This window comes from Cucurbita pepo, chromosome LG08, assembly GCF_002806865.2.
Source record: "Cucurbita pepo subsp. pepo cultivar mu-cu-16 chromosome LG08, ASM280686v2, whole genome shotgun sequence".
Classification (NCBI taxonomy): Eukaryota; Viridiplantae; Streptophyta; class Magnoliopsida; order Cucurbitales; family Cucurbitaceae; genus Cucurbita; species Cucurbita pepo.
In genome coordinates this window covers 1,702,183-1,716,997 of record NC_036645.1, presented here as the reverse complement: position 1 = coordinate 1,716,997, position 14,815 = coordinate 1,702,183, and the positions used below count along the sequence as shown (strand labels likewise).

At 37.8% G+C, this 14,815-nt stretch overlaps 4 protein-coding genes across 4 annotated transcripts; 3 read left to right on the top strand and 1 right to left on the bottom strand.

Moving 5' to 3' along the window:
- The first annotated feature begins 630 nt into the window (after nucleotides 1-630).
- LOC111800508 lies at nucleotides 631-1,682 on the top strand. Its single transcript, XM_023684233.1, has one exon. The coding sequence runs from the start codon at nucleotides 982-984 to the stop codon at nucleotides 1,507-1,509; it is 528 nt and encodes a 175-aa protein (XP_023540001.1). The 5' UTR covers nucleotides 631-981; the 3' UTR covers nucleotides 1,510-1,682.
- On the bottom strand, nucleotides 1,566-5,621 carry LOC111800047 (OBERON-like protein). Its single transcript, XM_023683623.1, has 7 exons — nucleotides 5,563-5,621; nucleotides 5,228-5,457; nucleotides 4,080-4,642; nucleotides 3,908-3,974; nucleotides 2,998-3,667; nucleotides 2,719-2,888; nucleotides 1,566-2,258 (listed from the first exon to the last, which is right to left on the bottom strand). The coding sequence occupies exons 1-5, from the start codon at nucleotides 5,619-5,621 to the stop codon at nucleotides 3,237-3,239; spliced, it is 1,350 nt and encodes a 449-aa protein (XP_023539391.1). The 3' UTR covers nucleotides 1,566-2,258; nucleotides 2,719-2,888; nucleotides 2,998-3,236.
- A 4,557-nt stretch (nucleotides 5,622-10,178) lies between these two features.
- On the top strand, nucleotides 10,179-12,068 carry LOC111799816 (late embryogenesis abundant protein D-34-like). Its single transcript, XM_023683294.1, has 4 exons — nucleotides 10,179-10,863; nucleotides 10,933-11,298; nucleotides 11,446-11,727; nucleotides 11,822-12,068. The coding sequence occupies exons 2-4, from the start codon at nucleotides 10,942-10,944 to the stop codon at nucleotides 11,990-11,992; spliced, it is 810 nt and encodes a 269-aa protein (XP_023539062.1). The 5' UTR covers nucleotides 10,179-10,863; nucleotides 10,933-10,941; the 3' UTR covers nucleotides 11,993-12,068.
- Nucleotides 12,069-12,653: 585 nt separating this feature from the next.
- Nucleotides 12,654-13,630, top strand: LOC111800903 (transcription repressor OFP12-like). The gene has a single exon (XM_023684813.1). The coding sequence runs from the start codon at nucleotides 12,797-12,799 to the stop codon at nucleotides 13,364-13,366; it is 570 nt and encodes a 189-aa protein (XP_023540581.1). The 5' UTR covers nucleotides 12,654-12,796; the 3' UTR covers nucleotides 13,367-13,630.
- Nucleotides 13,631-14,815: the final 1,185 nt, after the last annotated feature.

Here is a 14,815-nt window from a genome sequence, read left to right as displayed (position 1 = left end):
TTTTTTTTTTTTTTTTGTTATTTATTTTCTTCGACACTGAGTTTAGGTCATATGCTCATGGGTTTTTCATAAATTCGGGATCGAATTTTCAATTATGATATAATATTTTAATTAGTTGAATTAGGTCAAATAGAATGTTTAGCGGGTGAGAAATTTAGAATTTTGTAAATCAAACTAAAAAGTAAAAAGTTTGATTTAATTATGATTTTGTTTTGAAATGGGTTTGAATTTTTATTTATTGAATTTTTGGTTATTGAAGTCATAAAATAATTTTTTTTATCCTAATATTTGCATCTTTATATTAATTTCTTGATATAATTTGGAATGTTTTATTTTAAAATCTAATAATTTTGAAGTAATGTTGACGTAACATTGATGTAACCAAGTAACAACTCTTATCATCTATTAATGATAAGCTTAATTAAAGATTAATTAAGGTATATTGTTCAATTAATCAGGCACCTTGTATGTTAACCTATTAAACACACAAATTTATTAATTTTATCTAAAAAAATTATCCACTTGGAATTTGTTTAAAATAACATGACCGACTTTGTAATTTCATCGAAAATTAAGGTTAAAAGAAAATAATTAAATTTTTTTAAAAAAAAACTTAATTTTCCTTTATATCTGCTGAGCGATTCTCTCTGCTCTTTGCTCGGCCCTCCCTTTGCTTTCTCTACCTGGAACGCCTTCTTCTTCCTCCGTTCCGATTCTGTTTCCCCGTTCTCTCAAATCCCTCGATCTCACAATTCCCTTTTCCACTCCCCATTTCTGAAAATTTAGGGTTCTAATTCGATTTCTGTGCCTAATTTCTTCATCCATTTTGTTTTTTGTTCGTATCAATTCGTTTGATTCCTTTATGATTCTCCCTTTTCCTCTAGGGCATCTTTGATTTCCTTGTTGTTGTTGTTTCTCTCTCCTCTGTTAATCTGTGTGCGAGTGTGAAGAAGGAGCTTGAAATCAATCAACACCACCGCCATGAAGGTCCACCCATTGCCGAGGAATCGTAGTATAATCGTTCGTAATAACCCCAATTCGAGAAGCTCTCTCGAGAATCAATCTCTTCTGAACCACAAGAAACTCAGTAGATTACCACATATTTTCAGTCGGGTTCTTGAGCTTCCATTTCGATCTGATGCGGACGTTTTGGTGGAAGAGAATCGTGATTGTTTTCGATTCGTTGCTGAAACTGATGGTAGAATTAGCGATCGAGTAAGGGCTCATGCTGTGGAAATCCATCCTGGGGTAATTAAGATCGTTGTGCGTGAAAATGAATCGTTGGAATTGGCAATTGATGAGCTCGAATTGGATATGTGGAGGTTCCGGCTACCGGAGACGACGCGGCCGGAGCTTGCGAGTGCCGCCTTTGTCGACGGAGAGCTTATAGTTACTGTTCCAAAGGGTAATGAGGAGGAGAATTCAGAAGATGGTGGAGGAGATATCTGGGGAGATGGGAGCGGGAGCTTCAGAGATGGAATGGAAGGTCGGCTTGTTCTTGTACAGTAAATTGAATCCTTCCCTTTTTTTCCTTTTTTTTTTTTTTTTTTTTTTTTTTTTTTTTTTTTNTGTACTAAGTGCTGGAAATTTACTACATCATTATCAATGTTCTTCCAGATTTCCTGTTAGTTTTCCATTGCTGAATCAGTTCATGACCCATTAAATGATATTTAGAATGAAAACCCAAATCAAATGAATCCATTACAATAACTTGCAAAAACGTAACACCAGCTCGAGTTGAGTACCCCATGTTTGAAATATGGGTTTCATTTGATAGCTCAACTGGATAGTTCTACACAGAAGATGTTGTTTTCATGCTCTCCCTTTGCTTTGATTTGCCAACGCATTTTCTTAGTGGTTTAGCCATGTTCTGAAGCACTTGTAATAATTCTCTTGGCTTGGAAAGTATTGCTTCTTTCTTGTCCATTTATGGGTCCTATATGTGTTCATATGCTCCTTACTTTTTGGTTTTGAAATTTGCAACCATAATGTGGCGCAAAGATTTACATAAAACCTTCTTTTATTAAGCCTGTTCATATCTGCCATTTTTCCCCTTTGATTGTTCATCTGTTTATTTGGGAAACGACTGCCTGCATGCAATGCTCCTTGATATCTTTGTCTTTTTAATGTTCATGTGGGTCATGTTTGGTATCGCTTGAACACGAGATGGTTATCAGTCAAAGTATAAATATTTGATGTTAGAGAAGCATATGTACTCCTGTGTTTTATTGCACAAGGATGGGTAGAAAATTGAAGCACTGCAAATACGAATTTATAGATCATTATAATATCGAGTCTACAAAACTCTACAAAGATCATTATAATATCGAGTCTACAAAACTCTACAAAGATCATTATAATATTGAGTCTACAAAACTCTACAAAGATCATTATAATATCGAGTCTACAAAACTCTACAAAGATCATTATAATATCCTTTTGGAATAAAAAAAAGATTTTAAGTTTTTTTAAGACAACTTTTTATAATCAATGTTTATTTAAAAAAAAAAGAGGTTATTTATCAATTTTTTTGTAATAAAATTTACTTTGATTGCATCACAAAAATACATTCGAAAGGGAAGGAGAAGCCAAATGATGAAGAAAAGAACAGAATAGTCACCCATAGCTGCAAAAATCATGTTCATTCTCAATTTCTGATCTCTTTATTTTGGGCATTTCAAAGTTGTAATTCTAAGCATTGTAGTCAAAAGAAAGTACCTCTTCTGCAAGCAGCGATAAGAAGCCTGAACCAGACAGACAGGATCCTTACTGAGTTGGAAGCCAATGACAAGCAATCCATCGAGCAACCAGTGGAGACGAAGAACTTTATCTGAGAAGAGGTCCAATGTTCTCAAGAATTCAAAACATAATTGATCTCATTTGTTCATCTATTCAAATACAAAAGTAACAAAGATAATAATTATGAGCACAGATAACTGTTTGGTCAGTAGAAAATCTAAAAAGACATGGCATTGAAAATTTGATTTGAAGGCCTACCGTGAAAACTCGTTGCAGAGGGTAATGCACCAAGATATCTCTACTCTACACTTTTTCAGTCAACTCCATGACTCCATAGTTTCGGTATTTTGATTGCAGAATCCAGCTTGTTGAGAAGTTGACGCCTTTTCGTTGTACCTCGCTTCATGTGAAGCCATATGATACACAGTAAACACCTGATAAAGACCGACTATATAAAGGCTAAATGAATCATAATGGCCAATGGTGCCCATGTCTGTCTAATCAACTTCAAAACCAAAGTCCTCCTTCAGGATATCTTTAGGAGTTCGTCCAAATCCATCAGCAACCTTTTCCATTCTCTTCAGTTTCTTTACTTCTCGTTTTATTTGATCCACTCTATTTGTTACATTATTCTGAAAGGCCTTTTGTCTAGTTGATGACGTTCGATGTCTGAGTTCAGTTTGTTCCTTGCCGAGTTGCAGAAATAGATTATGTAGATAATTTTTATGTAACAGAAGCTTTTCTTCTGCCAAACTGTACTCGAACTCTTGTGATCTCTTCAGTGCCTGCAGAACCTGTTCAATCTCGTCTTCCAGTTTTAGGGATTCAGTCCAATGATCAAAAGGGGTGGACATAGTCCATTCTGAGCTTATAAAGGAGTCTGAAGTGCCATGAGAACTTTCTGTAGAATTCGCGCTACCATTTGCATCTGCGTATAAAATACAAAATCGTCCTCTTAACAGGCAAGAGTATCAAAGATTGATTGTGTAAATGGTTGGTGAACATACTAGATCTTTGGCACATTATATCACTAACCACATTTAGAGACGATGTTCTTAAGAAGAGTTTGCTGCAGAAGTAATGATACACTAGTAACTAGTTTTACAATTTCTCAGGCTTATACTGCAGAAGGAACTTAACCATGCTATTTGATTTGAAGAAAAATTACCAGTGCAATTCGCTGAGATGTCTTCATCCATCTTCCATATATGTTCCAAGCAAGTCCCAGTTTTAAGCTGACGCAAGCATTCAAAGTCGAATAGCATTGTTAAGTTCTCAGAGTAGCATAAGCCTAAGAAATTATAAAATTAATTAGTAGTTGTAGAACTTTCTAGTTATACCTTTGCAATGTTCAATTCAATATGTCTCAACAGTTCCTTTGCTCTCATTTTGTGTGAACCACGCAAAATGCGGAAACCAATGCCTAAGAACTCCTCAATGTCATCACAACAATCGGTTGATAGACATAACTGCAAAAATGTTTCAACATGTGATACCAAATCTGTTCTAGCATCACAACGTCGACAATAATACTCAGCATCCAATCCAATGCTCCCCCTAACTGTCCCAGCCATATATGATTTGAGACCACATTTTATATGAGCATGATGTCCACAAATATCCCCATCACCTACCTTTGCTTCACATTTAATATAGCTATAACTTTTCCTGGTCATGTCTATAATCTTGGAACAAAGTATACAGCAGCAATCGCGGCAAAACCGAGATTCGCTGCAGCAAATATCACAGGACATGGATTTTAATAAAGATGAGTTTTCTACAAGAGATAAACTATTACAGTTTATATTTCCAGCCTTGCAACCCACAATCTGGGAATCAGATGCTGTGCATTCTTTCGTCTCTTTTGAGGGAAGAGGGCATGGATCTTGTCTTCCTCGCACACCTAAAATAAGATGACACTTTACAATCAGGATCTTTACAAAAAAAAAAATACAACAGTTATTATGAACTCAAGGACACAGTTGTACAGCAACAGACACATACTCACACTCTGCAAACATAATAATTAATGATATAGAAATAATATGGAGAGAGTCCTAAGCTGTCAAGCTTGTTAGCCATTATCCCGACAAAAAAGAACCAACCGGCGAATAAGATCTAAATTCTAATAAGTAAGAAAGGGAATGGCAATAGTTTCTGAGACTACCTGAACTTAAATACTAGGTGCAATGATCTAACCAAAAGAATTTACTATGAGGTTATAAAAAGAAAGTAATAGAGACTACCTGTCACAAGAAAGACGAACCTAATGCAACGTAAATTCAATGCATTACATGATCATGAGAAACCTTTTCATTTAAGACAATTATTTCTACGTCAGGAATATATCAGCTTTAATGCGCATTCAATTTCAATTAACAAAACCATCAATCTTGCATTTCAGATACAAGAGGCAAGCCGAGAATGCTAGAACAGAGATTTATAATGAAGTTTATGGAACTACAACAGCAAAATTTCTTGAGCTAACCTTGCGCTGAGGCCGACTTTTTTGCTGGTATCTTCCAACAGAATGAGGCAAAAAATGCATCAACGTTTACATTAGGGTTCACAGACTGGATATATCTTTCAACTGAAAGCTTGCTTGCAAGAAGCTGCCCTCTATGAGATGTGTTCTCAGGAACAACAAGACAGCGAGGAGGATAAAGGTACCTATCCAGAAAATGGCCAGTTATAGCAACTCTCTTCCCCACCCTCCATCTTCAGTTATCACCGGGATTGGGCCAATTTTCAGGAGCATATGGCAAACCCTCCCCTCCTTCATCTTCAGAAACTGGCCTAAGGATCAGATCACTTTTATTTAACTTAGGTGTGATGCAATTTATATTCTCAAGAACTTCAGGCTCCACTGGATCCCCAGACATCTAACAATGATCGAGGAAGTAAGCACAGACAATTCTTATTAACATTCATCATCAGATACTGGCAACTCATAAAGCAAAACCATACAGATAACTCTCAACTCTTATGATCAAGTTCCAGAACAAACAAAAAGTATTAAGAGGGATGGACGGAAAGAACAAAAGGTACATGAAAATATGAAGCCTAGGAATATGACACCAGATAAAAGGGAAGACTTTCTTAGGCATAAAACTTATAAAAATTTGATTTAGCTATTTACTTGGTACATAAGATAATTAAAATTTTGCTTGGTTTCCTAAGAACGATTTTATAAAGTATGTTATAAAGCAAAAAACCTGTGTGAAAGTAAAGTTGATAAAAATTTGCTTGTTTCTCCCTTTTTTCATTTTTTTTTTTTAGGACTCCGACCTCAAGAGGAATGAGTACACGTGAATTACCGCTAAACTTCCATTTCAAATTCTTCAAAAGGTATACTTCCGGTAACTCTTATTCCTCGTTTTTCTTTTTAAAAAATCTCAATTTTGTATGCAAATGCTGGAAACAAAAAGATGCAGTTCTTTCTATGTTACTTTTTTCTAAAAACCATGTATAAAAGCACCCTTCTGTCACTTTTACTTATAACTTCCATAATAAATACTAAAAATAAAATATAACATAATAATTTTGGAAGTTTTACTTTTTAAAAGTTACTTGTCTTGTAAAAAAAAAAAAAAAAATTTAATTTAAATTTTGAGAGAAAATTTCTACAATGAAGAAATAAGGAAATTAATAATAACAATTACCAAGCACGTTCATGTTTTTCTTTCTTCGAAATCAGGAACAACAAACACAGAGATGAGAATCAATAAACTATGAAATCCGCCCTAAATAATTTTCTGCCTCTAACTCTGCAGGAAAGAGAAAAGGATTTTCAAACCTCATTCACTCACACCTATGCTAGTCAACGAAGATCGTCCAGATGATAAAGCTCGGCTTGAAGAATCCAATCGCACATCCAAAGAACTTTAGGATTTGCTTTTTCCAGTAATCATTCCTTCATCTGCAAAACACGAAGGAAACAAAAACAAAAAAAAAACAAAAAAAAACTAAGCAATACAGAACAGCCTCAAGCGGTAAATGAATCAAAGAACGATGAAGAGAATGAAAGTACCGTAATCATAACTTAACAGTATAACATTGTTGAGAGAGAATGGAGAAAGCGGAGGGATCAAGCAGAGAATAATTTTCGCGGGAATAAGAAAATGTAGAAGAACACAGCAGGACGCATAGGAAGTTAAGAACTTGAGCGAAAAGTTCATACGGCCGAACGGCGGCGTGAGAGAGAAAGAGGGGCGAATTGCTTGACGCCTTTCCATGACTTTGATGGACCATGAAAGTAATGGACCTGACGGCCCAATACGACATTAGGCCCAACTAATGTCCATTTTTTTATTTAATCAAAATAAAAATAACATAAAAATAAAATATTTTTCTCCAATCCATACCTCGATCGTTGCAAACTTATCTCCACGTCTTGTCTCGTAAACATCTCTATATCAAACAAATAAAAATAAAAAATTAATCGAAACCTCGCCTTTCTATCACAATTGTTGAACTAGACATGTATCATCGATTTGCAATATATAAATATCAATTTGAGCATTATTCAGCTAGTGAATAGATTTATATTATAAGTCAAAAGTCCAATTTATTTAACTTCTCCGTACTCATATGTTATTTTTAACTAATAAAACTAATCTTTAGTACGTGTAGTTGACCCACGAACCTTAATCGCTCCAACGAGGGTCGGGAGTATTCAAAGCCAACAATCCAAATAACTTGAGAAATCCAATTGGAATCTCGAGGATTTCGTAAAAATTTTAAGAGCTAGTTGATCTCTCACTTCTTATTTTATTTTATGCCTCAATTCTCTCTCTCTCGAGCTGAGTCCAATGTTAACGAAGCACGGTCTCAATACCATCAATTAAGGGACTAAATTGAAATTTTAAATCAATAACGAGTAAATCGAAAAAAAATATTTAAATATTTAAACTTTGTATATTTAACCCGGATAATTATGCATATTTATATTATAATTTAACCTACATTATACTATCTCTTCAAAATTCATGTTTTTAGACAGAGAATAAATTTGGACCAAAAAAAAAAAAAGACTAATAATAACTCAAACAGAAAGAAATGAAATAATTTTAATTTTAAAAAATAAAATAAAATTCGTTAATAATTTTAATTCATAAGTCTTTTCATTTCGAGAAATCAAATTAAGAGCATCGAACTATTTACGTAAGAGGGAGAAGAAGGGATCATCATCCATTTACGAAGTTCCAATTTTGAACATCGATGACAATAATTCTTGGAAGATTTCGCTTCGGTCCAATGGCAGATTGTTTAATTTCTCTGATGAACATAGATCCTACATTCTTCTAGCGACTTCCCTGCAAGTTTTCTTCGTATACATCATCAATTGCTCTGCTACCTGTTCGAAATTTCATCCTCCTTTAATCTCAGTGTATTTTCGATGTCGTAATCCAATAATTCGTTAGGTGTTCATGGAGCAAATTTTCCAGATCTTCCACGTACAGGGGAGCTGCAATGGAAGGAAGCATAGCGGAATTAGATCCATGGAAGAAGATCGAGAAACTCCGGAAGGTAATTTTAATGTAACAACGTTTGGATTGAGAGAACCAAGAGAAGACATCAGAGGCGAGATTCAGCGATTTCTGGTGAGAATCGCCACCGCCCCATTTGTTATCAATGGCCATTTGAAGGCCGTCCCACCGAGAAAACACCGACGAAATAGCCATTTCGAGGCTGGAGATTGATCCTGCCTTGTGATTGATTGAGGTTAATCCATTATTCGGCTCCATGGATTAACCTCAGAGCTTCGTCTTCGTCTTCTCCTTCCTCCAAACCCTAGAAATCTTATTTTTCTTTCTCCTCTTCTAATTGAATTATCAGAGAGAGAGACAGAGAGAGAGAGAGAGGGCGGTTGAATTGAGAAATTAATGGCAGAATCGGGCGGAGAGAAAAGCGGAGAACTNAGAGAACCAAGAGAAGACATCAGAGGCGAGATTCAGCGATTTCTGGTGAGAATCGCCACCGCCCCATTTGTTATCAATGGCCATTTGAAGGCCGTCCCACCGAGAAAACACCGACGAAATAGCCATTTCGAGGCTGGAGATTGATCCTGCCTCGTGATTGATTGAGGTTAATCCATTATTTGGCTCCATGGATTAACCTCAGAGCTTTGTCTTCGTCTTCTCCTTCCTCCAAACCCTAGAAATCTTATTTTTCTTTCTCCTCTTCTAACTGAATTATCAGAGAGAGAGAGAGAGAGAGAGAGAGAGAGAGGGCGGTTGAATTGAGAAATTAATGGCAGAATCGGGCGGAGAGAAAAGCGGAGAACTCTTTGGATGGAAAGAGAGAAACATTTGGGACTTTTTTTACCACTCCGTCGTCATTTGAACCGTCCTCGTCGCCGGCTCTGTCCAAAACAATCGTTTTATTTCTGCTCTGTTCGACCCAATGACTTCACCTCCACTGGCCTTCGCATGGCCATGACAGAGCTACACGATTAAGGAGGGATCAATAAACGATGTCTTAGTCGGGTGGAGTGCCGTCGACATGTTCGTGAAATTGGGTGTTATTGAGGATGCGTACAAGGTGTTCGTTGAAATGCCTCACCGAAACCTCGAGACGTGGAATGCGTATATATCCAATTCTGTGCTCCATGGGCGGGATGAGGACTCTACCATTGCATTTATTGAGCTACTTCGAGTTGGTGGGAAGGAAGATTCAATGATGTCTGTGCTTTTCTCAATGCGTGTTCAGAGAAACTAGGCTGGGTGCATGCATGGGTTCATTATTAGAAGTGGGTGTGCGCAGAATGTATCTGTTTCAAATGGGTTGATAGCTTTNCGCATGGGTGTCAGCTACATGGGTTCATTATTCGAAGTGGGTGTGCGCAGAATGTCTCTGTTTCAAATGGGTTGATAGCTTTTTATGGGAAATGTGGGGAGGTTGAATGCTCTGAGATGGTTTTTGACAGAATGGGAGAGCGGAAGAGAAAATGCCTGTGAGAAACTTGGTGTCTTGGAGTACGTTGTTGGGCGGATACGCAGACAAGGCTGTGGCATTGCTCGAGGAGATGGCATCGATGGTGGGCATGGCGCCGAGCTCTGTAAGCTTGGTTTGTGCATTATCAGCTTGCAGTAGAGCAGGAGATTTGAAATGGGGATGGCAGATTTTCTTAGTCCATGCAAGCAAGGTTTAGTACATATCCAGGGCAGGACTGGGCTAAAGCAGACAATATTTGTTAGCGGTGAGTTTGGACTGTTACAAATGGTATCAGAGTCATTCGAGCGGCGTGTCAACAAAGACGCTGGCTCCTAAGGGGTGGGAGAACCAAACATTTAATATAAGAGTGTGGAAACTCCACTCTCCGTAGATGCATATATGTAATAGAGTGTGTGGTTGGATTATAATTTCTGGAAGTTTTCACCATTCAACATCTGTACATAACATCATCAAATTGCCATCCTTCCCTCTGCATNATGTAAGCTTGGTTTGTGCATTATCAGCTTGCAGTAGAGCAGAAGATTTGAAGATGGGGATTGCAGATTTTCTTAGTCCATGAAAGCAAGGTTTAGTACATACCCAAGGCCGGGCATTAAGCTTACTTAGTAGCTAGGGTTTAGGCGGTTATAAATGGTATCAAAGTCATGTAGGCGATATGTCAACGAAGACGCTGACCTTAGAAGGTAGATTGTTAGGTCCCAAATTAGTTGGAAAACGAAAGAAACGTTCCTTATTTTGGAAACCTATGTCTAGCAAAGGCGTTTTAAACCAAGAGGCTGACAGCGATATGAAATGGGGCTAAAGTAGACAATATTTGCTAACAGTGAGTTTGAACCGTTACAAATAGTATTAGAGTCATTCGAGCGGTGTGTCAACAAGGACCCTAGTTCTTATGGGGTGGACTGTTAGGTGTCACATCAGTCTAAAGAATGAATTGTTAGATGTCACACGATATGTAACGGACTAAAGCATGTGCCGTTGGGTTATAATTTTCAAGTTTTCCCCATTCACTATCTGTACATAACATCATCAAATTGCCATCCTTCCCTCTGCATTCAACACTTGTCCCAACAAGGCCAACCCACCGCAACTGCTTCCCCACATCAATCCCTTCAAACAGCGCACAACAAAATCCAGCTGCCACTCCTGAAAGAAACCACCCATAGTTACTTTTATTTTATGTTGATATCATGAGTCGGGAACAGCCACGTAGGGGTGAAGAACAGCGGCAGCCTNGTTGAGATCATGAGTCGGGAACAGCCACGTAGGGGTGAAGAACAGAGGCAGCCTCGCCGGAACGACGTTGACGAGGGGCAGGAAACCATCAAATACGGTGACGTTTTCAACGTCTCCGGCGACCTGGCTGCGAACCCCATCGCACCACAGGATGCTCGCATGATGGGCAGTGCTGAAACCAGGGTATTGGGGCAAGTGCCGCCGGCTGGTCCGGCCGATATCATGCGAGCCGCCGCTGCTTATAACGTCCGTGTCGGTCTTCTTGGTAACCGTGATGTTAGCTATGCTGCTAAAAACGAAGGCATCAACATTAGCGAGACCGATATTCCCGGAGCCCGTGTCGTAACCGAACGCGTCGCCGGACAGGTTCCCATCTTGAATGTCTCAGATCAATTCATCTCTTTCTTTACCTTTTGTTAAAATTACCAGTTGGGTTCCTTCATTTTTAGATTAAAACTTATTATTACGTTCAAAAAAGTAATTCATTTGTTGGTGGGTGCTTGATTTTTGAAGGTCGTCGGCCAGTATTTGGACACCACGACGGCGATTGAGACAGAGACGACGGAGCAGAATGTAATAACGATCGGAGAAGCACTAGAAGCGGCGGGTCAAACTGCCGGAAACAAGCCGGTGGAACAGAGTGACGCTGCAGCAATTCAAGCCGCAGAGGGCAGAGCAACGGGCAGCAATGCCATATCTCCCGGTGGGCTCACTGCCACGGCTCAATCGGCGGCGAGTTTCAACGCCGGGATGATTCGAGACGAGGACAAGATCAAGCTCAGCTATGTCCTAATGGTATCAAGCTCATAAACTTCATAAAATTAAAGAACAATACTTCTCTGCTTGGGGTAGTGATATTGAATGACTTTTTAATTATTGGGACTAACAGGGTGCAAGAGGAAAACTGGCGACGGACAAGCCAGTGAGCCGGCAGGATGCGGAGGGGGTGGTGAGCGCGGAGCTGAGGAACAATCCAAACTTGATCACTCACCCAGGTGGGGTGGCGGCCTCCATCACCGCCGCCGCGAGGCTGAATGAGGACGGCGGCGCAAATGTATGAAAATAGTGACTTTTTAAGTTCTTATTCTTCCTTTTTGGTTGCTGTATTTGAAGTAAAAAAAATAAAAATAAAAATAAAAAACAATCAGCTGTCTCGTTTTAGAATCTGTCATTTGCTGTGAGTCAGGTTTTTTTTTCTTTTTTTTAGAAAATTAAGGACGGTTCATAGGTTTGGCCTTTTATATTTATATGAATAATTTTTGTTCAATTGAATTTAGACGTGCCCCAAAAAAAAAAAAAAAAAAATTAAATTTTTTATGAACAAACTACTTAATTAATTTTAATATATAGTTTACGTGTTAGTAACCTCAACTACCTTCCATTTATCAACTATTTTGTTTCATTATAGCAGAGACCATTCTAGAGAAACTTTGAGGATAAGCTTAGCGAGTGGTGAACTTAAACTGTTATCTTAAACAATTTTATTTCATTTTAAGTCTCGAGATATAATGACGGAGGTTTTGGTTCACATCATCTTCCAAGAAATCTATCGACCTAATATTAATAATAATAAGTAATCCAACTTAAAAACTTTAAAGAGGGTGAAAATGTAGATTGTCCCAAAAAAATGTATATTTCATGTCGCATTCATTTCCATTTTTGCATATTCCCTTAGGCTCACAAAACTTTATGTGTAATAAAAAGAATATATATTTTGTAACTTTAATTTGCTTACTTTAGTTGACTTCATTTTATAGGCACAACACTTCCTTCCATAAAATCCCCCACTCTCTCTCTCTCTCTCTCTCTCTCTTAAATTACTCTTCAAATTCCCACTTTCACCATTTTCTCTCCTCTGAAAAAGATGTCCACTTTAAAGAAAAAAAGTTTCCACCTCTGGTTTTCCAAGCTCCGCCGCTTTCCGGCCGCCTTGAACCCGTCATCGCCACCGCACACGCCGAACAAAAAACCCCTTTCTCTTGAAAACTCCACCTCCACGGCAGCTGACGACTGTTGCTTCTCCGATGAATCCACCTCGGACTCCGACTCCGACGCCGACGCCGTTGTCCCTGACTTCTCTGCTGCTGTTGCTTCCCACCGCTTCTTCCTCTCCTCCCCCGGCTTCTCCAACTCCATCTTCGACTCCTCCCCCGACCACGCCGTCAAGGTCCGGAAGGTTTCGACGGACCCATTTGTGGATTTTCGAGGTTCAATGCAGGAGATGATCGAAGCCAGAAATCAGCCGGTGGACGTCCGGCGAGACTGGGAGTATCTACTGAATCTTCTCATTTGTTATCTCCAAATCAACTCCCTTGATACCCACAAGTTTATAACAACCGCTTTCTCCGACCTCCTCATTTACTTGCTGGAATCATCCCCGGAGTCACCCTCCGACCACCGTCTGCGGCGGCGGAATTGCCACTTGCAGAACTAATTGATGCAAGAAAAACATCCAAATTTCCACCGTCTTCTTGTTTTACCAATTTCAAGTGAAGAACACAAGAAATGAATAAGAAAAAACGATCAAATTCAATGAAATTCAATGATTTGATAATAATCAAATGGGTTAGCTTTTATTGATCTTGTTTTTGCAGGAGAAAGCTTAGTAGTTGGTGGAAGTTGGAATGTTTGTTCTAATTAGAAGACAAAACAGAACAAGGTAAGCGTGGGATATGCAAAAGAAGGAACTTTTTAAAAATAAAATAAAATAAAAAAAGGGATTTTTTTCCCTCTTTTTATTATTATTATTATTTTTTTTTTCTTGGAACATAATTGCTGACAACAAGGGTTGATTTATGTCCTTATAGACAGAAGAAGAAATGAGTGGTCCTATTAGCTTATGTTTGGTGATCACATAAATGCTTCTAATTTTATTTTTCTTTTTATAATTCAGGTATTGTTGTAATATAAAAAATAAATCAAGGAAATAAATATTTATTCAACTAAATATTGATAGTCTAAAGATTAAAAAAAAAAAAAAAAAAAAGTTATTNGTGTGAAAATTTGATGCATCTCAATTCTAGTTAGTACTCAAATAGAAACGCTTTCATTCTCATTTCTATGATTTCGAGTTCGACTTTTTTTTTCTAAATTTCCTGATACTTGACTCTACCTATTTGATTTTGATATGAATTTATTTTTTTAACTCATTCATTCCTATAAGCTTAATGTTTTTTTCGATCTAACTCGTTTGCACATTACTGCATACTAGACACAAGATAGATTTTCCAACGAACAAGACTTTTTTCGAATACGTCAATTCATTTGGGATCCTGCCTATCCACTCTTTTTCCTACTCAAATATTAGCCTTTTGTCTATGTGTTTTCGCATCGAGAATTCTTTGCAGACGAAGAGATGTCAAAGGGGCTGCTTACTTCCCAAACAGATCCTCTCATATGTATATATAAACGCTGGTTTATCAATAATATGTAAGAAAAGTACTTCGGATTGTTGATTCATCACCAGAGATGGCTTAGAACTAATAGTTCATTATCTAATGGATTTTTCTGTTCTAATACTCCATCCGAAAGTTATCAGTATTTATCAAATCTGTTCCTATCTAACGGAACGCTATTGGATCAAATAACAAAAACATTGTTGAGAAAAAGATGGCTTTTCCGAGGTTCTGGGGTGAAATGTTTGTTGAGTATTGAAAGGTATTGAAATGGGTCATTGAGGCAAAATCCATCCAGAAATTATATACTTGGGGCTATATAAGTAAGCATGGCAGCTTTGATAAACCCAATATCATGAGAGAGAGATTTGAAAGGAGTTTTGTTTCATTATGGAGTAAAGGGGACAAGGAGAAGAGGATCCTAAGAGAGATTTCAAGAGGGCATCTGTAAAGTCAGACATTCTTTGAGTATTTTTATGCATATTTTT

Coding starts and splice junctions, on each gene's coding strand:
- LOC111800508 (XM_023684233.1), top strand. CDS start 982: ATGAAGGTCCACCCATTGCCGAGGAATCGTAGTATAATCGTTCGTAAT.
- LOC111800047 (XM_023683623.1), bottom strand. CDS start 5,621: ATGTCTGGGGATCCAGTGGAGCCTGAAGTTCTTGAGAATATAAATTGC. Junction 5,458..5,562: donor ATAAATTGCATCACACCTAA/GTTAAATAAAAG, acceptor TGATAACTGAAG/ATGGAGGGTGGGGAAGAGAG. Junction 3,975..4,079: donor TTGAATTGAACATTGCAAAG/GTATAACTAGAA, acceptor TGCTTGCGTCAG/CTTAAAACTGGGACTTGCTT.
- LOC111800903 (XM_023684813.1), top strand. CDS start 12,797: ATGTCCACTTTAAAGAAAAAAAGTTTCCACCTCTGGTTTTCCAAGCTC.
- LOC111799816 (XM_023683294.1), top strand. CDS start 10,942: ATGAGTCGGGAACAGCCACGTAGGGGTGAAGAACAGAGGCAGCCTCGC. Junction 11,299..11,445: donor CCGAACGCGTCGCCGGACAG/GTTCCCATCTTG, acceptor TGATTTTTGAAG/GTCGTCGGCCAGTATTTGGA. Junction 11,728..11,821: donor AGCTCAGCTATGTCCTAATG/GTATCAAGCTCA, acceptor TGGGACTAACAG/GGTGCAAGAGGAAAACTGGC.